At 38.3% G+C, this 23,948-nt stretch overlaps 1 protein-coding gene across 2 annotated transcripts in view; it reads right to left on the reverse strand.

The window, feature by feature from the left end:
* The window catches only part of megf10 (multiple EGF-like-domains 10), a 63,593-nt gene that overhangs the window by 13,585 nt on the left and 26,060 nt on the right, over window positions 1-23,948 (reverse strand). Inside the window, exons 6-19 of one of the 2 annotated variants that reach the window (XM_053516084.1) lie at window positions 19,463-19,709; window positions 19,216-19,336; window positions 18,780-18,916; window positions 14,346-14,558; window positions 12,329-12,503; window positions 12,049-12,169; window positions 9,628-9,791; window positions 9,030-9,132; window positions 5,502-5,648; window positions 4,728-4,862; window positions 4,250-4,378; window positions 3,450-3,578; window positions 1,756-1,884; window positions 403-531 (exon numbers count right to left, since the gene is read on the reverse strand). In XM_053516084.1, coding sequence (XP_053372059.1) covers window positions 403-531; window positions 1,756-1,884; window positions 3,450-3,578; window positions 4,250-4,378; window positions 4,728-4,862; window positions 5,502-5,648; window positions 9,030-9,132; window positions 9,628-9,791; window positions 12,049-12,169; window positions 12,329-12,503; window positions 14,346-14,558; window positions 18,780-18,916; window positions 19,216-19,336; window positions 19,463-19,709 — 2,079 coding nt within the window. The remainder of the gene's footprint in view (window positions 1-402; window positions 532-1,755; window positions 1,885-3,449; window positions 3,579-4,249; window positions 4,379-4,727; window positions 4,863-5,501; window positions 5,649-9,029; window positions 9,133-9,627; window positions 9,792-12,048; window positions 12,170-12,328; window positions 12,504-14,345; window positions 14,559-18,779; window positions 18,917-19,215; window positions 19,337-19,462; window positions 19,710-23,948) is intronic. The other variant, XM_053516085.1, reaches the window with a different exon arrangement.

Here is a 23,948-nt window from a genome sequence, read left to right on the forward strand (position 1 = left end):
TCTATTTTCTACAGTATATATAACTTTGCCCGCCTGTATTGTGCTAAGGATATGTGCTATTATCTTTTGCATTTTCCCCAATACATTTCCTACCAACTCTGCACATTTGCATCCTGCCTCTTGCCATCTTCTAGCATCTTATAATGAACTAAACAGATGCTTTTCTGTTGTTGAGCCACTGGAACATCCAAACGCAGAAACAACTACTTATTCTTCAACACATAATGTCCTTTTCCTCCTAATTTGAAACTGTGGTGCAATTTAACAATGCAAAAAGTTTGGCCATATCCTTCTAATTCAATAATGTTTTCCTGAAGTTTCCTTTGAACAGTTTATATTGAGATGTGTGTTGACAATATGGATCTTGCAAGAACTATTCAAAAACATCAAACTTTGTTCTACCTTGGTCACACCGCGATCCCTTCCAGCCTGGGTTGCAGTAGCACGTTCCAGTCATGTGATCACACGTGGAATTATTTAGGCAATCGCAGACCTGCCGGCAGCCAAAACCGTACGTACCAGGAGGACATCCTGACAGCACAAACAGAGGCAGCAGGTTACCTCATCATTTACTCACATCACAGCATGCTTCATCTCTGGTACTAAGGTTTAACAGATTATTAAATAATTAAAAACCAGGGGCGTCCAAACTTTTATGGAGGTGCAGATGGAGAAATAAATATGAAAGCACAGGCCAGGGGCTACGTGGAACCACCAGTAAACTGCTTTATTAATATTATGACTAGCTTAAAGATATACTCAAATGTTCTTCACTCAAGGCTCTATATACAGTACCATATATGGAAACGCAACACATAAGACCTTTGATGTTTTCTTGTATTGAGTAATTAACAGAAAAAGTTTAATAGAATTTTGCTTATAATGCAAGTCTAAGGGCAGTTGATGATGCAGTAATTAAACCCCTATGAAAAGCAATTTTGTGAAACACTATTAGGTCTTAATTTACAGTTAAGTAATTAGGGTATTAGAGATTTAAATTAATCTTTAAACTTTCTTAATAGCCCTGCGATAAATTTTTAGGGATAGGATCCTGGCCAGCCACAACCCTGTGGGATAAATGATGACTTGCTTATTATTAAGCATTTTACTGTACATTCCTATACAGTATTTATGTTTATGTACAGTATATATTATTTTAATGAAGAAGAACTTTAGGAAATTTTTCACTGTATTGCTTCAGTGTCTGATAAAACAAAAATAAAAAACTCTGTGTAAGATATGTACCTTGACTATGTGTAAGATATAGGGTATGTACACTATCTGCCTAATCCTAAAGAATAGGACTGTATTACTGCATCTTATATATATATTACTGCATCTGTATATATGTGATGGAATTCTACAACTGCCCTTAAACTGTCATTATAGGTTTATAAATAATAAATAAAAAGTTTTTCTGTCCCTTTTTTCTCCAGGTCAAAAACAATTTCTAAATGGCAACTACACATACTGTACACTAGATATGTAGAGCTTTCTTCAGTAATGCCATCATGTAAGAGTATCATCATTAGAGTGTTCGGGTGGGAAAGGAGAAGGAAATGGGAACGGCTCAATTTATAGATTTGAATTTACAGTATGTAATAGTGACATTCAGTGTCCAGACATAGAACCTTACTCGTAATTTATAACCTTCCTTCCAGACACCTGCAGGTTGTAGTTTGGACACCCCAATTTTAGACCAAAAGTGATTGACTCTTTTCACTCAGCATGTAATTCCAGGCCCTGCTCACTCACTTTGTTCACAGTGGCGTCCCATGAAGCCTCTGCGGCAGGTACACTGCCCAGAGATGTGGTCACAGTCTGCACCATTCTGACACTGACAGCTCTGGGAACAGTCTTTACCATAGAAACCTAACGGACAGCCTGCAATGCGCACACATCCACTTCAATCATATGTATGGAGACTAAAACTGTATACAGTTAGAAACTAACTGTTGGAATTACACAAATGACTACAATCATTGACAACAACCACAATAACATTAGTGTAGCAATGTAGTGTAATATCTGCTTGGAAGAAAATAACTAACTGCTAAAATAAGAAAATGCTAAATAAAGACATACAGTATAAAAGTTCCATGTAGTACAGTATGTTATGTAAGTTATACTGTATAACTTGTTGATATATTATATTAGATTAAAGCTGTAAATGATAAAATTACAAGATGTCAGTATGAAATCAAGGCGTTAATGGTTTATTCAATCGATATGAAAGTTCTTTTATAATATTGAAAATGCCATCTAAAAAACACAAACTTTCCTATTATAGTAATGGCGTTATTTAAAGAAACACAGAGGCGTGTTAGTGGAGTTAGTTTAAAATTCACTTCATCTGGACCTGCTGTAATAAACGACACTATAAGAAACCATTCTGTCACTTAAGACAAATCTGATCCCACTGTGCATTTTGCATGGAACCATAATTGAATTGCAAATGAAAATCTTTAAAATGACCCATATTGTCCTTCAAATGCCTGTCACTCACTTTCACACCGGTGTGCACCAGAGGATTAGAAACGCTTAAAGCTCTTTTATGTCAGATATCATTTTAGTTTCCTCATGCAAAGAAGAGACCGAAATAGCATGTAAAGGACAGAAAGGTTAAAATAATATTCAAAACATTAAAATTTCATACTTTCACACTTATGTAAAATGGCAGCAAAGATCAGGATGCTTGGACATCCTCAAATGTCAATTCTTCACTTTCAAACCATCCAAAAGTCCTAAACAGTATGTTTTACAGGTTAATAGGTATTATAGATCCATTAATGTCATTTTCCAAGTAGGTTCCAGATGACTGTAAAACATTGCAGGCATAACTGTGGCAGGGTTTAAGATGAACAAGCAGTACCATCATTGTTAACACCACATATTTTCACAGTATAACAAACTCTAGTGGATTCATGCATAAATATTTAAGTCAGTACTGATACTCTGTTGTTGTAACTTTAGGCTAATGTAAAAAACTGAAAAACCATCTTGAACTAGACAGCAGTGCATCACATTATCGATTATTGCAGTTCAGCCAATCCAAATATCTGCATATGTATTGAACACGAGACGAGACGAGATACAGGTAGAACACACAAGACTCTTACCTCAAACTCAGCATTACACAACTAGGTACATTTTGAGTAGAAAGTATATGTTCTTAGAACTACGTCAGGTGTTTTTGGCTAGGCAATAACTACTACAGTATAATGAATTTAAACAGGCTTGTAGGAAATACATAATCGTTTGATGCATGTGTTAGTTTCATGAGTTATGCATAAGCCAGGTGGTGTTGCGGGTTCTGTTTTATAAATTGTATGACATTGTTTTTTTTTTAAAGCATACAGTAGGATTAAATATTAGGCAGTTATTACATTCGCCATACTGCACAATAATGCATGACAAACTAACCAGTCGAGTCTGAGAGAGAAACTCACGTTGTGTGCAGTAAAGTCCGGTCCATCCTGGTGTACACTTGCATTCTCCGTCATATGCGCTGCAGTATGCTCCATTATGACAATTACATGTATGGATGCAGTTTGGGCCCCAGTAACCTGGAGGGCAAGCTACAACACCAAAACACACCGCATACACTTATATCACTGACAGTGTATACGTTTACCTAGAATAAATTCTGATTAAATGATAACAGACAGAATATGTGCTTAGCCTATTTTAAGGTTAACATGGAAATGCATCACTGAGCCTTGATGAGCATGTTTTATACAGTAGATATGATTACACTGTGGATTGATTTTCCATATACAATCAGCAGAGGGCACCAGAGCCTCCCTTTTAAATATAAACACTAGCATGGAGCATGGTGCCCAGTATCATATCATGAGAACGTTCATGATTCTTCCTCAATTTACATGATATCATTTAAAAGCATCTTTATGTGTCTCAGTTGTAATAATTTGATTCATACATAGGTATAGTTCTTCCTTGTTATTTTTATTAATATGAATCCAAATCAACCTACCTGCACAAGCACCACTAAAGTCATGCTTTGCATTTAGTGGACCAGATGTGTGATTGTTTTAGGAGACAGGGAACATTGAGATTGGGTACGTACACTTTAGTAGACACCCTGTTGTTCTGCTTGTTAATGAGGACAAAAGATGTTAACTACTTCTATCTCATGCTGCATGTTAGGACCAATATCACATTCTGTTCCTATTTTAGGAAATGTGATTTCCTTTTCACAAAAAAGTGTAAGTTCCTAGGCAGTACTCACGCTGTGAGCAGTCACTGCCGATCCAGCCAGGGTAACACTGGCATGAGCCGTCAATGGGGTTGCATGTGCCGTTGTTAGTGCAGGTGCATGTCCCGGCACAATTCTTCCCAAACTTGCCACTGGGACACACTGTGCAGATACAAAGGGACAAACAACAGTTCTGGTTACACAATCCATTCAGCATTTGTTATACTTTATTTAAAATAAGAATTAGACATTCTATTTAATTAAGCCTGTAGGTAAAACAAACTTGAATTTATTGCAGTTTTAACACAGATTGGGAAATGTATGTTGACACTATGTTGAAACTTGTTTAACTTTTCTGGATGTAGCATTCAGGATAAAACAGCAAGGTTTATTTTTCTTGCAGAATCTGCTTTTTTTTTTTTGCCTTGAAATGTTCATTGGTACAAACAAAACTGGCTTGTACTGGCTCACTCGCACTAAAAGAAACACGCTTTGACGACTTCCAGCTCACCTTCATTGCAAAGGGCTCCTTTGAATCCAGGGAGACAGTCGCACTGGCCTGTCACATGGTGACACGGACCATTGCTGTGCACGCACTGAGGACAGGCCTGACTGCAGCGATGCCCAAAGTAACCTGGAGAGCAGACTGGAGGATAACATCAAAAGACAGGATCAGCTAAAGTGCCGCTCTGAATTCTGCTCAATACCATCTCACCTTGTTATGACATGAGTTAAGTGTTTTTGCTGTCTCGAATTGCAATACAGAAAGCATTTAGACTTTTCAAGCTATGATGTAAACACAGACAATTGCCGTCTACTACTAGGAACACTTGTGCGCATGCATGTTCATGCAGCTACCTAATCAGCCAATCATGTGGCAGTGGCTCAATGCAAACAGATAATGCAGATGAAGGTCAAAAAGGTTCACAAAATGTTTATATCAAACACCAAATTGGGGAAAATTGTAATGTCAGTGACTTTAACCATTGCATAGCAAGTTGGTTTGAGTTTTTCAGATGATCTCCTGAATTCTCACACATGACAGGCTCTAATGTTGACAAACAAGTAAGCAACACTGCTCTGGGTGGAAATGTGAAGACATAATGTAAATATAAAGCTACCTGTATGAAAAAATATTATACAACTATAAGCATAAATATAAATGAAAATGAAGTTTTAGATGATGTCACATCATCACACATTTACAACCAGACCACTGGGACACTCTAAGCATCTATAAAAGCGTGCTCTCTCTCTCTCTCTCACACACACACTGAATACTCACTGCGTTGGCAGGTGGTGCCTCTAAAGCCAGGAGCGCACTCGCACGTGCCTTCATCCGGCGAGCAAGACGCACCATTCTTACAGTTACAGGGCCGAGAGCAGTTTGGCCCCCAGCGACCCTCAGCACACACACTGTCGCAGTGGATGCCTAAGAAGAGAAGCATATACACACACACATTGGAAAAATTTGCTTTTTTAAGAAATAATTGAAACATACAGTATGTAAACAAGCAATTACAATTACACAGACAGTATACAGAAATAATATCCATAGTGTCTGTTGAGGTATAACTGAACACACACTGGGTAATCAGTTTACCTAGTTCACCTATCATGAACGTATACGTAGTTTTGTGAAGACAGTTACTGAACGTAGACCCCGTACTGCAATGAACAAGCTCTCGAACCCCCTCAACCCCAACCGTCATTAGACCAAGAGACCAGCACCTGTTGTAATGCGTTATCTCTATTATACCAACTGTCACAGGGACTCCACATACACAGAGTAAGTAATATAAGTGATTGTTGACATGGTGAAGTTTTCTATAAGATGATATTCACTGAATTTTGCATTTTTAGAAGAAGTCTTCAGCATTTCCGCTCAGAAGTCAAACTGATCCTCTATAATTTCTGATATCAAGTTCAAGTTCAAGTAGGCTTTATTGTCACTTCAACCATATACAGTTAGTACACAGTGAAACGAAACAACGTTCCTCCAGGACCAAGGTGCTACATGCAACATAAACTTACAACATAAATTAACAGAGAAGCTAAACTAGCTAACTAAGAGGCCTAGTTAGCTGGCTATCAGAGACAAGACAGATAGTCCCAACAAAAATTACAACATAAATTAACAAAAACTAACTAACTAAGGAAGACTATCTACAGGTTTTGAGAACATAGATAGGACAGAAGCCTGGTGTGATAAGCTGCTCTCTTGTTTTGTATATTATATTATATTATATTATATTATATTATATTATATTAGAAGTGGATTATGTGAAGAAAAAAAAACTAGTTTTTATTCTCCCAAGTGTGTTTTTTTATTCTGCATGATCAAAAGTCCCGGTTTTACTTAAATTCCACTCTTATAACTGGAAACCTATTACCATATTTAATTCTTTAATAAATAAAAAATATTGTTACCGTATTGCTGCTGCATTAAGGTTTTAAATTGCCCTTGCTGTTATTGGAAAGTAACTGCATTACCACCAGCTGAGTATGTAATTATAACAGCATGCCCTTATGTGTTTTACTCCTTTCTTAAACACCTCAATGTGACTGATTAAGAACATCCCAACAACATAATGTACCTCACCAACTGCATCCTTTTGCCATAAACAGAGCACAAATAACGAATGAGCACTAGAGGACAAGAGACAGATACTGTGCATAAAAAAGTCTTACACTAAAAGTGTAAGCATGTCTAACAAATACATCAGGTCATAAAGTTAAAGTCGACTTGAAAGCAAGGAAAAAAAACACAGGAGAGAGAATTCCCTTCTTTACATGATTAAGACTCACTAAATAGGTTAAGCAAAGTGGGAACGAAATCTTGTTCTTGTTGAATGTACTGTATCCCTCAAGTATACTTTGGTGCAGCCCATAAAAGAACAGGAACGTATGAACTGTCTTGTTCAACTCTTTAAACTTGTGTATTCCCAGAATTGGCAGGCATGAAAAACGTAACAATTTGAGACATAAGGAACAAAATAAATTATCACATTTCTGTCTGTTTGTGTGTGTTGCTGGCTTTCCCCCCAGACTAGGCCTTGATAAGGAGCATTGTAAAAAAGCGCTGGGCCAAGACACGGGACAAAGGACTCTTTGAGGACCAGAGGGGGTTGCTAGGTGATGGAGAAAAGCTGGCAACAAACTCTAGCGAAGTAGCACTGAAGAAATGTCCGTGTATTTAAAGGGCCAGGACAACACAATATCATCAGTATGCTACTCGAATCTTGGAGAAGAAAGTGAGAGAGGTGAGGCAGGAACAGTAGAGGAGAAAGGAGGAGAGGAAAATTGAAAAGAGAACAAGATCAGAACAAAAGGAGTGATACCAGGAAAGAGGTGTGACAAAAACATAGACGAGATTAACATAAATTAGAAAAAGAAGATAACATGAAAGAAGAAGAACAGTAGCAATAATAAAGTTGCATATTTATAACAAAAGAAAGAAACAGCTAGCATAAGCCAACTTTTCCAGCACCATCTAGTGATGCAGTAATAAAAACTTGGACACACACGAAGGTGAGAATGATGACAACTTGCTGTTTGCTAACCTGGAATAATTAGAAGAGTCTTTAAAAACACAAGAAAGGTCAGAACACAGAAGAGTGAACATTAACAAGAGCCATGGCGCACACAAGGCCAACACTTGACTTACAAGGGAAAGAGAACAGAGAAGGAAAAAAGAAAAAAAGTTACAAAGGAGAGAGAGAGAGAGAGATACAGAGGGGGAGTTTTATTTTTCACTAAAAAAATAATTGAACTGAAATTCAATTTAATAAAACACACTGTAACGACGCGAAATTCTCCGTATGAACTGAATACTTATACAGAGGCGCGGCCATTTATACACGCGGTTGCCAGGCAACGCCCCCTCAAGGCAATCAGTCTGAATACGCCGCACCTGGCGGGGTGTCTATTTAAGGATCTTGAAACCGCCGCACTTCGTGCGATTATTTAGGTAGCACCGGTAAGGTATCAGGGCCAAAGAAAAGACGAGGGAAAAAAAATTAAACAGACGAGAGGCAAAGACCCAGCCTCTGTCTTCTTAAAACGCCGACGCGAGAGAGCGGTACGCTATACCTTAGGCGTGCGCTTTCGGGCTAAGTATTAAAGTATAAAACACACACACACAAATTCTTTCCTACAAATCTTGGGTAAAGGCGTTTTATTTTTTAGTTACCAGAGCCCCGTACGGTCTCGCGAAAACGGCGGAGCTGTTCTTCTGTTACATTTTGAGTTCCCTAACTAATATTCCCACGCTACCTACAAACGGAAAGGTCCTCTCGTGCGTGTCACAAGCTCTCTCACAACTCCCATTTCATTAACCCCCTCAGAAGCTGTGCGTCAGGGATCTTATAAACACTACTACATCATGTGGTGCGGCTCTCCAACCCACACCACATGACACACATTAGTTGAACTTTACATGTCATTGTCATGTCATTACTGGAGCACAGCATGATGTCGCCTGTATATACCTGCATAACCATGATGTTATATAATTTCTATCCATTATCACCCAAATAAGGATGGGTTCCTTGTTGAGTCTGGTTCCTCTCAAGGTTTCTTCCTATTCCCATCTCAGGGAGTTTTTCCTTGCCACTGTCGCCTTCACCCTTGGCTTGCTCATCAGAGACAATCTCATTATTAGCTAGACACATTTTTCTCACACATACACACTTCCATAAATTTTCTTTTCATTTTTGTAAAGCTGCTTTAAGACAATGACCATTGTTAAAAGCGCTACATAAATAAAATTTAATTTAATTTAATATCTCCTGAGCAGAGACAAACAAATCACCTGTCCAGCCTGCGAGACAGCGGCAGTGTCCAGTCGTAGGGTGACAGCCGTCGGCATGACTGCAGTCACAGCGCTCTCGACAGTCCATCCCATATGTCCCATCCTAAAGAAATGACATCACACAGTAGTACTACCTATAAAGTCACAGGGTAAAGCCAAACTGTATAGCAGGATTAAGCCACTCAGAAACCTCCTTCTTTAAATACAATTTACCACAGCATTTAGTTTAACTTTATACGGTTGGGGTTTTAAAAGAACATAGTTCCACATAGTTCCACTTTTATCCACATAAATTCCTAATAGACTTTTAGGATAAAGTGAGTTTGATCAGTGATTAGGAAATCCTTTTGTTCTCAGCTACACAGCTTTATCAGAGCCTGTGATCTCTTCTGCTTTACATCTGCTTTACATATTACTGTGCCAAAAAAAAAAGCCTAGGTTGATTTCTAACATTTTCATTATGCCTGAAATCAATGTATTCAACAGACCTTTAAGACTACTTAAGTGTTATTGTTTAAATTAGATAAAACTCAGCAAAAAAGGGAAGTCATCATGATCACTACAGTACAGGAGTGCGTAGATTTCTGAAAAAACTAACCTGGCAGTGCACATCACATCGCTCGCCCCTCCAGCCTGGAGCGCAGGTACACTGACCGTCTAGAGCGTTACAAGCTCCGCCATTTCCACACATGCAGGTGAGGTTACAGCCGAGTCCCCATGTGCCACTTGGGCAGTTTATAGAGCAGTGCACTCCATACCAACCTGGGTTAAAGACAACAGCATGAGGAAAGTTCTCTCCATGCACAAATATGAATGTGTGTTTAAGTAAAGTAACTATGTATGCTTATAATAAACAATTCAGAGCAGACCTGATTATTTAATGGCCCATTTGGCTAATGCGGAAGTTTACATCCTACCTAATATGTGACTAAATAATTAAAGTATTAATAATTCAAGTACTACTAATGGTTAAAGTATTAATTATAGAACAATGAGCATTTAACATAAGCAATGCACAGCTAATTGTTGTAGGGATCCTATAGAGAAAAGAGACAATCAGCTGATTTAGAGACAAAATAATTAGTGAGTCCTCATTAAATGTGGTAATAGTCCTATTTTAGGGCTAAATCAATATGTACAGTTTCACATGTGAATAATAGAAGATGAAAATGAACAAAATCATTATTAATAATTATTAGATTTAGAGAAAGTGTATGACAGGGTGCCAAGAGAGTAGCTGTGGTATTGTATGAGGAAGTCTGGAGTGGCAGAGAAGTATGTTAGAGTGGTGCAGGACATGTATGAGAGCTGTAAGACAGTGGTAAGATGTGCTGTAGGTGTGACAGAAGAGTTTAGGGTGGAGGTGGGTCTGCATCAAGGATCGGCTCTAAGCCCCTTTTTGTTTGCTCTGGTGATGGACAGGATGACAGATGAGGTAAGACAGGAGTCCCCATGGACTATGATGTTTGCAGATGACATTGTGCTCTGTAGCGAGAGCAGGGAACAGGTAGAGGAAAATTTGGAGAGGTGGAGGTATGCTATGGAAAGCAGAGGAATGAAGGTTAGCCGCAGCAAGACGGAATACATGTGTGTGAATGAGAGGGACCCAGGAGGATCGGTGAGGCTACAGGGAGCAGAGGTAAAGAAGATGCAGGATTTTAAGTACTTGGGGTCAACGGTCCAGAGCAACGGAGAGTGTGGAAAGGAGGTGAAGAGGCGGGTACAGGCAGGTTGGAATGGGTGGAGAAAAGTGTCAGGTGTGTTGTGCGATAAAAGAGTATCAGCGAGAATGAAAGGAAAGGTGTACAGGACAGTGGTGAGACCAGCGATGCTCTACGGCTTAGAGACAGTGGCACTGAAGAAAAGACAGGAGGCAGAGTTGGAGGTAGCAGAGCTGAAGATGTTAAGGTTCTCTTTGGGAGTGACAAGGATGGATAGGATTAAGAATGAGTTTATCAGAGGGACAACCCACGTTAGATGTTTTGGAGATAAAGTCAGAGAGGCCAGATTGAGGTGGTTTGGGCATGTTCAGAGGAGAGATTGTGAATATACCGGTAGAAGGATACTGAGGTTGGAACTGCCAGACAGGAGGCCTAGAGGAAGACCAAAGAGGAGATTTATGGATGCAGTGAGAGAGGACATGAAGTTAGTTGGTGTGAGAGAAGAGGATGCAGAGGATAGGGTTAGATGGAGGCAGATGATTCGCTGTGGCGACCCCTGAAAGGGAACAGCCGAAAGACAAAGAAGAAGATTAAATCTACTAAATAATTTTAAGTAATTCATCTCATTGCTGGGAAGGCCTGACATTTGTTTGAATATAACAGAAATTATAATTCACATGCAATGACAATATAATTATACCTGCTCCTCTGTGTTAGATTTTAATGGAGAATATATCTAATCAAATAGCACCAATGAACTGAAATGGAAATGTTGCATATCCATAATTTCTGGGGAAAAAAATTAGTGCTAGTTATTAACATGATGCTACCAGCACCACACATTGTTGAGATTGTGTTCTGGTTGTATCAGTGTTCATTTAAGAATAACACAAGAGCAATAAATATTTACATCTTAATTATGTTTGTTTCAGTTCCTTTTTTGTAAGACACCAAATGTGAAAAATTCCAAGAGGGTGAATGCTTAAACAATCCACCGCGGGGGGCGGGAAGGGAAAACAACTTTTAATAGATCTCAATGTTACAATGAACACACTGCTGCGTCATTAAAATAATGATTCTGGTAAATTGTAAAGAATGCTACTTAGATAATTATATGATAAAAAAACACTCAGTTGTTCAAAAGAGAACTTTCAACATAAAAATCCCCCTCCCCCAAACCTTCTGCAACTCTTGAGACTAAGATTAATCATGGATATTAATGAATATTATGTTGTTTAAATCCATTGGCATTGTCATATCAGTTCTGATTATTTTTTAAATCTAAATTAAATCCTAATAAGGAAAATGTTAAATTAAGAACTTTATATTTGTTTGTTATTCATAGCTTGTTGAATTACCTGCTTTGCATGTGCATGATCCATCCACAGCTGAACATGTAGCTCCGTTCTTACATGTGCAAGCAGAGGAGCAATTCACTCCATACATTCCTGCTGGACAACGGATAGAGCAGTCTACACCCTGAAAAAAAAAAACATTTTTTTTCATATAAAATACAGTTGTTTTTCTTTTACAAAAGAGTCATAACAATTCAAATTAATAACCAGTAGGGGGAATTACTTCAAAAATATCCAATAATTTAAAAAAAAACAACAACTGCAGAGATACATGTGTGTTCACCTGAAAGCCTGGAGCGCACATACACTCTCCTGTCACACTGTGGCAGTCTGCACCATTCTGGCACTGACACACCTGCCGACACTCCTCGCCGTAGAAGCCTGGTGCACATGTCTCATTACAATAAATACCTGACCAACCAGGCTGGCACAGGCACTCACCTGATACAGGGTGGCAACTGCAGAGAAAGACACACACAATCAAATTATTCATCTACCATTTCATCTTAACTTTTTATGTACAAACAAACAAGCTCACAAAGGTGACACCAACACAGGTAATAGTCTTTAATTAAGTTCAGCAGAATAATTTCTTTCCTTCATTACAAATCTGAGACACTCTAAAATATTATTTCTGAAATGTAAATTTTAGGAGTTTGAAAATACAGAATAAAAAAAATCTATTTATAAAATGCAACACATTATATGTGAAATGTGTTGCAAGTAAAACCTCCATTTACACATTTAATTATGGAGTGAGCAAAATCGGTAAATTTAAAGTAAATTGCCATCACACATAATGCAGTGATAAGAACATTGCCATTTATCATTTTATCCATGTACTGTATGTTACCACAATTTAGGATTCAGTAAACTACTGTAAGATTTTGCTACATTGATTCTAACCTGACATCATCTTTTTTTTTCTTCAAACTTGAACTTTAACAAAATTCCAGACAGAATATTCTTAAATATCTAAAACTTGAGACTTTTGTTGTAAAACAAGTTTGTTTTTTTACTTTAAAGCATCTTTAGGTTTAGGTTCTGGTCAATCTGATCTTAACACCAAACTCTGGATTCCCGTATAAGAAAACAACTACAGTGTGTAGCATGAGGACAGTAATCACAATTTTTTTCTGATAGGAGACATCAACCCAAAGATCATTGGGTCAAGATCATCAAAGATCAAGATCACAGGGGATCGCATTTTCTTCCCTCTCTTTTTGTTCACACTCATCTTCTATACCGCTTTATCCTGTTTACAGGGTAGAAGAGGCCTGGCGAGGTGCCAATCCACCGAGGGCACACACATACACACACTCATTCACACACTACGGGCAAGTTGGGAATGTGAAATTAGCCCAATCTTCATGACTTTGGATTGTGGGAGGAAACCTGATTACCCAGAGGAAACCCACCAAGCACCGAGCCAGAACATGCAAACTCCATGCACACAGACCTGAGGCGGGAATCAAACCCTGGAGGCGCCAGCGCTAACCACTAAGCCACTGTGCCGCCCCCTGGAGTCTTTCAACTGTAAAATAATTTCATCAGACCATTCTGGTACAAATTTATTTCGTAACATGATTTCAATGTGTGCAATAATATTGTGTCTATCTACCAGCACCATAGAGCATTTTATTGACTTTTATAGAACTTACCACTGACAAAACATCCTAGATCCAAATTGGCATAGGCTATGGGATTAAATAATTCATAAATTAAATACCATATTTTAAGAACCATTGTACAATGATAATATTGTCATTCAAACTAAAGTAATTCTGCTGCTTGTTATTCATCTCAGATCTCTTCTTTAGGAAGCACTATATATATTTCTGTTATTGAACCTAAAACAGGAGGATGTCATAAATCTTCTCCTAAGAACTTATTTCAATTTGGTGTTGCAAACCATTTCAAACTCATACGTAGGACGTTTGCCACACTGGTGACAGAGGTTAGTGCTGTGGTTAGAGTTCATGGCATGTACCTGCTGGTTGGGGCAGCTGGTGGCACCTGAAACAGCCACTTTATTGAGCGAAAGTGAGGCAGCTGTCCAGACACACAACACATGGAGCCGCTCAGCTGTGCTAGCCTGTCTCATCCACAGGCCATAAACACAATGTTAAACTGTGTGTGTGTGTGTGAGTGTGTCTCTAAACACATAAACAGACAGACTTTCTCCTACTCGCTGTCATTAAAACACTAAACTGATCTGCATGTGTCTCAAGTGCTGCCAGCTTTCTCTTTCCATCAGAAAAACCTTAGCTAGAACCATATAACATCCGTATATGACTTACCTTTGAGTGTTTGGCTCGTGGCACGGGCACTGCTTTTCGCACTTGAGGCCGTAGATGCCCTTTGGGCAGATTCGGGTTTCGCACATCTCACCAGTGTAACCCGGCTCGCACAGACAAGCGCCGCTAATGTGGTAGCACTTGGCTCCGTTTTCACAGCGGCATGTCTGGTGGCAGTTCACACCATACTTGCCAATCGGACATTCATCCTGGCACCTGCCGAGACACACGCACAAGACACGCACCTCTAGGCATCAATCAACTGATCACTGAGCACTGATCGATTGTTGGGCAGTCTTAGATAACCGCTTGTGCTGCCCATGCTTGTGAGAAAGAAAGGCACAAGCCAAATCCTTTTCCATGGCCTACCAGGAACAGGTAAGGATTGTGTGCAAATGTTTGTATTCCCCAAGGTTTTTAAATTTAAAAGGGATTATTTTTTAATTAACACATAAAAAAATATATATGGAAAACAAATTGTTAGAGAACATTAATATTACATCCAGAAATATGATGTGGTGTTAAAGGCTTTGAGCTCTTGGAGGGAAGGTTGCAAGTTTAAATCCCAGCATTATCTTGGGTAAGCTGCTACTTTATACTTTTTATTCTATTTGTGAAAGTTGTCGTCTTTATAACAAGCTCTCCATGGTGGTTAACTTTTTTATACCTTTGTAGTTTTTTGTTATAATCACAAAGCAGTCAGGTTAAAAACAATGCTCTTTCAAAATATAATGCAACTCAGTGCACAATGTGTTACAACAACAGGCCTCCACAGTGTGAATATTAACACTGTGGTTTTCAGTAAGTAATTTAAATCTAAAATGCAATTTCATGTGTGCACGCAGCTCCAAACAAGCTACAACATCTTTCACTTTCTCATATTTATGTTTGATGAATTCTTTCCTATTTGAAAAGTATAACTTGAAGTGGTACAGTACACCTTTAACTGGTGCAGTATAATATAAAAAATTTGTAAGAAAAAAAAAGCCAACAACAATTCTGGTTAAAAAAACTAAAAAAGCCCAGCTAACAAGCACGTCTCCTAACAGGTGCCTCTGGGAGAACCGTATCTCATCAGAACCCACATGTTGATAACTCCCCTTCTCCGGATGAACATTCCCTCCAAGCAATAAAGGACAGGGCACGTAGCGAGAACCCATCCACCAGCCCACTGATAGAAGAAGACTCAATAGTTTTTGATAAATGTGTGTGTCAAGCTGGAAAAATTCAGCCCATGTCATTTGGACATGGCTATCTTCTCCATTAGCTGTGCAGATGGGCTCTGGCTAAGCTGTTCCCAAAGCTGGACTTGTGTGGGAACACATGGAAGCTGTCCAACCCCACTGTGATTCCCACTGATTTAAGTTCCATGCAGAATATTGCATCTCACATTGTCAGGCACTCCCTATTGAACAACTATCCTATCCATCGCGAGGAAGTCTGTTATATCAACACTCTTTCGGTAGCCATATTCTGAGAGAACACAGATGCAGTTCAAAGCAGCCTTCTATCTAAAAGTGAGTTGTTGTTGTTTTTTTTGCTCAAACACAAACGTGTCCCTCCTTGATTTTGAAAGATGATTATTTTCCAGCCCAAAGGGTGTGGTGGGATGGGGCTTGCGTGACTCGGTCGGAAGTTTCTCGTGACGTCTGTCTTAGCCAAAGCACTTATTAACTCATAAAAATGCACTTGTAGTGCTATTCCTGTAAGCCACGGTCTGCTTAAGTATATGGTTTATGCACTGTGATGCTGGTAATTACGGGCACTGGGCTTCACTCCCCAGCACCAGTTTTAATCTTACACCAAGCCCCAATTTCTGCTTCTAGTCAACTCTTTGCTTCTATAACCACTAAGACGTAAATGATGCTGTCTGTAGTAGGCTACCACTGAAGATCAACTAGCCAAAGATCTTTGGTTAAACTTTAAAACAAATAAAATACTCAGATCTATACACAAAATTACACAAATCTATACAGTGATTACTGATGACATCACAAAGAAACCACTAGGGCTGTCATAACTCATTTTACATTTAAATCCCATCTGATCATAGGCAATGGCACGATCTCAATCACTCACTCTCACATTGTCTACACCGCCTATCCTCTAAAAGGATAAGCCTGGAGTCTATCCCAGGGAACTTGGGGCATTAGGTGGGGTACTCCCTGGACAGGGTGCCAAGCCATCGCAGGGCACCAAACTACAGACAGTTAGGAGATGCCAATTAGTCTAATCTGATTTCTTTTGAAGTGTGGGAGGAAACTGGAAAGCCACCAAGTGAAGGGAAAACATGCAAGCTCCATTCGCTCAATCCCGAAGGCTAGTCTTGAACCTGCACCCTTCACTTAACAGATTTTCAGGTTCAATAGGTTAATTTCAAATTCTATTCTAATAGATATTAAGTTCTAACTTATGACTGTGTTATACAGCCATTGCAACATGGTATAGATCAACTTGTCCCGTTAGAGGGTAAAGGAAATCATTGGAAATCAATACAAACACTTTTTCACACAAAAATCACTTTTTATCCTCTGGTGAAACATTTCTATTCTGATGGGAGAAGCCTTGTCCAGGATGACCCTGTCCTCATATACACTACATAGTGGTTATTATGGAATGGTTTGATGAATATGTAAATCATATACAGTACTAGACATTACATTGGTTTAACACTGTTATCATGGCATGTATGTTGGATATTATAGTATATAATAAAAATAAAAGATATAAGGCTAGAAGAAGATACAGTAACACATATATACTAAGCACATGGCTTCTTCATTCATCACTCATTGATGCACACATGCTTCTACACTTCTCAGCTTCATCCTCAGCACTTTAATTCTTGTTCCAGATCTTCCAATTTCCCTTCGTTCATGTTCACAGACCATGACTGAAAAAGTTTCTGGCACTAAGAAACCATTTACTTGACTTTTCTGATGAACCTCCCAAAAACTGTGGCTACAGTGCTGCTGTCGGTCCCAGGATAATTTTGGCGGAAACATGAAAAGTCTGCTTTCAATTATACAAAACTTTCTATATCTCTCTACACTTCTTTTTAGTTTTATGTCTTTTCAGTTTTCATACCATTCTGATGGTGCATATAAAAGCCCACACAGGACAGAGGTAATGTTTTTTCGTTGCCTAGCTGAAGCATGCTTCATATGAATGAAATCTCTTCAAGAGGTTTTGGTCCTAGATTCAAGTGTATATAATACAATCCGGGATTATTTAATGCAGTGAAAAACGGTTGAGGTTCAAAGTGTAAACATTGATTCATGTGTGTTTATATCTACTGCATCTACTGTAGTACTGATGTACTGTACATCACCCAATCCATGGCAGTAAAACCCTTCTGCTACGGTATAGACACTTTGTTCTCCCTGCAGCCTACGGACTTCTAAACATAATAGACAGTTGGAGGCTGACTCAGTGTGTTCTTTTCGCGGGATGATTTACTTACTACACTTGAGAACATTTCTATCATGATGAATGCAGTGTTTTTCTGAATGATTTGATGAGTATAAAATAATGTAACTTATATGCTGCTCATTGACGATCCTGAGATAGAGCAGCTGGTCATTTTCTGATGTTCAGTTTGAATTAGGAACAGTTGACTACACAACTTAATTATCATGTGACCTTGCTGCAAGTGCTAGATATTGATCATACAGTATCTGACCCACTCGCAACTCTATCCCAGATAGCGATTACTGTACCGCAGCGAGCAACCACGCCAATCAATCAACACTTCTGGTTTACTCACATTTAAACTGAACAGGTTTATTTAGTCAACAAAAATAATTTTTTTTAAAAATGAGCATAAAATCATACCAAATATATATGTTTTTAAATATCATAAACGGCTTTATTTAAGGGTTCATTCAAGAAACCATGTTTCTAAGACTCACATTTAAACACCGAATTTCGAACGAATCATGAGAAACATCTGTAATTTTCCAGTTGTTTTTAGAAACAGGTGACCTTACATCTTAAATAGTGTTGTTTATGGAGTACTCACCTTTATACGTCATAAGTACTTTTGAATAGACAAAATGTCATGATCTTGCGCTTTGTGCTTGTTCTTGTTGTAGCTCCTACTGTACTGTATGTTGGTGTTAGTATATGAACCTGTCTGTTTTCACCTTTGTCTAGTTTCCTTTGATTTGCTTGGGTACATACACTTTTTTCTGTATCTGTGAAGTCTGAATTCTAAGCCTTAATCTCTCAGCTTTTTGTCTTGTTGTTTCGTCTGTTTGTCTAGTCCTGAATCTTGACTATCTATTATTCTGTTCATACAACAGTCTGTCTGTCTAGTTTTGACTCATACCTATTGTCCTGTTTATAGAATACAGGTTAGCTCTGCGCTAATTATTACGGCAGTAAATGTTAGAGTGAATACAGAATTTTCAAGAAGCAGCAAAGCTTGTGTCTCACCTCTCCCCAGTGTAGCCTGGACTGCAAAAACATTCTCCTGTAGATGAAGAGCAGGTTCCTCCATTGTGACACTGACACTCCTGAGAGCAGCTCCTACCAAAGCGACCCTCGGGACAGGGCTGTCCACAAACAGTTCCCTGGACACAGACACCCAAACCGTTTATACACCCGTTTTGATAAGATTAATCCTAGCAGTCACAATAAAAAAGCAATAGGAAGGATAAATGCCTTTAATTCCACTGACATAACTGATACCTTGTAAGCTTAACAAAAACACAATGGAAAGTTTATATGATGGGACATGTTGAAGTGTTGACTCTGTTTGGACCATATGATTTAAAGCTAACGATATAAACATATTAACATCTGAAGTTTACTGTAATGTGTATATGTTTATGCAAATATACATGAAATGAAGTATTATTTGTGTTACTACCATCCAGCCAGCAGGACAGGAACATTCACCAGTTACATGGTGACACACTCCACCATTCTGGCAGGGACAACGCTCCTCACACTGCTGCCCGTGTTTGCCTGGAGGACACAGATCCTCACAGCTGCACAAAGAGCAGCAAAGGGAGGATGATGAGACTTAACATATTGCATTAGATATTTGTGTGCACCTTTTGTTTATGCATTACTTGCACATTACACTTTTACTTGTTTTTTTACATTTTACTCACAATGCTCCAGTGTAGCCAGGACTGCATGTGCATTCGCCAGTGACATGGTGGCAGGTGGCATTGTTTTGGCATTGACATTTCTGCTGGCAGTTGTTACCGTAGGTGCCCGGCTCACAGCGCTCCTCGCACCGCCAGCCGCGGTAGCCAGTTGTGCAGATACACGCACCTGTGATGGGGTTACACAGCGCTCCATTTTTACACTGACACCGGTTGCTGCAGTGAGGACCCCAGTGAGTGCTGTCGCATGCTGCATGGAGAAGAAACACATCCAATTTTTTGGTATTTATTATATTAGTTTTAAAATTAACACATATATTTGCCTCTGGTACAATTAATATATACATTTTATATTTTACATACTGTATAAAACAAGAAATAGGTTCTAAGTAATAATAACATAATACATCCTGAGTGGGTCAATAAACAACTATAATTAATAGTTTAGGTAATATTTTATGATGATGTGGTGTATGTGTTTGTCGGACTATTAAAGCTCATAATAGCAGGTTATACTTTCCATAATAACCACATCAGATTCAGCACTAAGGCTTAATTAGATCTACACTTAAATCAGAGGACACAAGTATACACCACAAGATGGAAATGAAGCGGAAAACCCAGCGATTAACATCCTCACATGTAGTCAAGCATGTAAACCAAGCGATGACATCACTAACCATTGTGAGATAAAATAGCCAGGCCCTTTTCTGTTCAGTTCTGACAGTTACTGCTTCTGCTGCCCTGCCCTGATCATCAGGCTCGATTTATAGGGACAGTAAAGTGTTGCTGAGCTGAGCCAGCAGCTGTCCGCTCTTGAGAGCTATACAACACAGTGAACTAAATCTTTCTAACAACTTCAATTGAAAACCTACAAGCTGTTATAATGTATGTATAAAAATCATAAATCATAAACAATTACAATTTTAAAAATCTGTTTAAAAGTGATTAGTTCATTCTGCTCATCTGGCCATTGTTTACCCATTAATTAAATTAACCAGGCATTAAATTAAATTGCATTTTAATTCACAAATTGTATTTGTTTATATTTTGTACTAGGGTAGACATTGTCAGCTTTATAGTAATTTGGATGTAGATTTAGATGATCAGCAGTGAGCAAGCCAGAATCAATACTCATTGGCAAAAAATTCCTTAAATGAGAAAAGGGTGTTTAGTATGAACATACTGTATATAAGAGCTCTGGGCAGCCTTTAAGGTAACATCAAGAGTTCTTACTGTAGCTACAAGTCTTTGGGGTTTGAGAAATACAAACCATCCACAGCAGCAGTAAGCAAGTACAGTAAATGTGAACTTCAAAGCTCCAAGTGGAGAAGAAACTACCATCATGTAATAATTCCCCTTCAGTAAAAGCCAACCCAATCATCAAACCAGCATTAGGCATATACTGTTGTCCTTCACATTTTGGTCTCACATTTACTGTAGAAGATCTTCAGCATGCTACACCACCCAAGACGACAGCTGATGTGATCATTCTAGACTCCATTATTCAGGAAATTGGTGCTAATAGATCAAGAGAGTTTTTAGCGAGTCTATAACTGTTCTTTAGATTTTTGTAGGTTCAGGTTAAGTGCTGTGTGTTTCAACTATGGGCTTTCTCTGTGGAGTCAATAAACATGTCTGATGATTCAACAACGCAAGCTCACGTTAGAGACAACTTCATTGGGGGCCTGGAAGACCTTTCTTTCTGAGTCCTCCTACCTAAACATAACCCAGTGTACACAGACTTCCCCCTGGTCATCTAATATTAAGAGGTCTTTCATTTGATGACTTAACTATAAGAACGTAGTATAATAAATTTGTCCTGAAGATATCTGAGGTGGTTATAATGATGTGAGAATTTATACAATGTCAAATGTCAATCTCCAATTTCAATGCCAAACTGATAGTTGGTGGGGAGTTTATTTGTCATTACCTGGTGAGTTTTTTTGTGTGTACTACATATACCATTAAATAAAACATTGTTGGAGCTGACAGATGTTGAACAACAGTTACTTTTACATTTAAACCGATGTTAGTGCTAATCGCTCACCAGGAATTCGCTGCCATCTGGTAGTCTTTGTTGTGTGGCGAAGATGAATCATACGAATGTACATATAAGTAATAATGCAAGTAAAGTCGCAAAAGGCATCTTTTCAAACTGCTCCTCACATCGTTAGGAAGCGATGTATCACACTCCTTGGAAAATGCTCTCTACTCAGGTTTTCTTGCATGAGCTCACAGATTCATAAGCACGTGAATGGCTACCCCCCATTAAACAGCAATAGACTTTCTTTTTTTTTTTTTTACATTTTACAAAAGAAACCATTTGGGAGTCTGTAATCATCTAATCCTGTAATTAAAAGTATAAATATGATGTTTAACCAAATTAAAGTGACGTAAAATCACCCCATGCTGACTCAGTGAACTTACGCAGCTACAAAACAGGACAAACTGACAGCAAACACATTCATTACACAAGCAGCTATTTTTCCCCACTAAAATACAGATGGAAAAAACCTATAACCCTACACACCCACGTACACAAATATCACAAATTCATATTTCTTTTTGTTTGGTGGCCTGTAGTCATGAGTTTACCAGACATGGTGCGACAAACTAATCAGGTTAAACCATCACATCTCAGGTCCCACAGTTGCTGCTGCCATGATCCTCAGTCTCATTTTATGGGCCACGCTAAACTTCGAGGCGCTCTGAGAAACGCTAGCAGCTGTCCGATCCTGAAACTTTTATAGCACTAATCTAAACTAAGCAATAAAATCAGGCTTTTTTTTAACAGTTCAATGAAAATACAGCACTTTAAGTTGATCACATTTGAACCGTTTTAAAGCTAACAAGTTAAATCTAACTAGAACTGAACACGATGTTGTTATGGTCAGTTGCTACAAAAAAAAACCATCAGCTGCACTTCCTCAGATAGCACTTTAAAAGCTTTTAGTCACATAAGTGGCATCTATTCACATACATATAGTGAAATACTAGTCCTGGAGGCCACTCAAGAAATCCTACCGCTTCTCCATGCATTATGTCCATTTTACAACTAGCTTTAGGTTAGGATTTGTACTTTTTACAGATCTAATGTGGTTTAATGAGATTTAAGCTAAAATCCTTATCAGGTTTTCACACATTACTGTATCACTTTATATAAGCCAACTCATTTAAAGGAATTTATACATTCTTAAGGGGATAGAGTTAATCATCATAGTTATCAAAAAGAACCCCATATAAGAACATTTCAAAAAAATGTTAGTTACATTAGTCACTTCCCTCCATAAAAATACCATTCATGAAAAATAAATGTGGCCATGGTATTAATAAAACAATAAAAAAAAAAGCTCTTCTATCTTCCTGACATAGCAAGCCTTGTCCCAACAGGCTGTACTGTTCCTGCTGTGCATCAGTGCTTTCTGGCCCTGGTTAAAAGTCCCCCGAACTTCCGCAGGGTAAGAAACATTGAAAGGACCTGTACTCACAAAAAACCTTCTTTTCAGAAAGCTGCATGTGTAAGACCTGACCTAGTTTCAACACAGTGGACCTAGAGGCCTGGCCATGCTTTCGCCGGCACACTAACGGCCCCCTATTGTCCCACTCAATAAGAGACTCCGTGCCCTAGAGAGGAAATGAGCTTCAGGACGACAAATACAAATAAATCCGTGCCCGGTGCTGAGTAGCGTGCCTGTATTTGCACTGTTAAATTACACAACTGATTCACTGATACAAATTAAAACAAGAACTAATAGAACTGAGCAAAACCATCTTTTCACTTTCACTCTGAATAGAATAATGGATTTTACTAAATTTAAATGACTTTTTTTCTCAGCTCCTGGCATTTAATGCTCCTGGATAATTAACCTTGTAATTAGTTAATTATACTGCTGCACCTTCTGCTTTGTCAATTTTATTTTTTACATTTGTACTGTCCTCCTTAGATCTCTTCAATTAATTTTGCATACATTCAAAGAAATTTGTCCTTGGTTATTACTTGCAAAAACTGTAACAGCATACTGGAGGATGCAGACAGCATACCCATGTCTCCAACTGTATCTCAAAAACTGCACACACACACACACCATATATATATATATATATTAGTGCTGTCAATCGATTAAAAAAAATTTAACTAATTAATCGCACATTTCTTTTGCAATTAATCGCGATTAATCACAATTTAAAGACTAAACCTTTTTGGATATGTAAATGTAAATAATTAATGTAAACTCAAGACAATTTCAAAACAATAAAACTATTTAAATTCAAATATGATTGTTTATTGGAATTTTTGTTTAACTTGTAACACAGATTTTCTCATGTAAACAACATACCTGCAATAAACCATCAATATCCTCCAAATTAACAGTTGGCTTGAAAGCCATATTTATTACAGAAATAAAAACACAGGTATGTGCCATTTGTGTCATTTGAATTTTAAAACAATCAATGCAATTTACATTGACGAGGCCCTGTAGAGATT

This window comes from Clarias gariepinus, chromosome 17 (genome assembly GCF_024256425.1).
Source record: "Clarias gariepinus isolate MV-2021 ecotype Netherlands chromosome 17, CGAR_prim_01v2, whole genome shotgun sequence".
Classification (NCBI taxonomy): Eukaryota; Metazoa; Chordata; class Actinopteri; order Siluriformes; family Clariidae; genus Clarias; species Clarias gariepinus.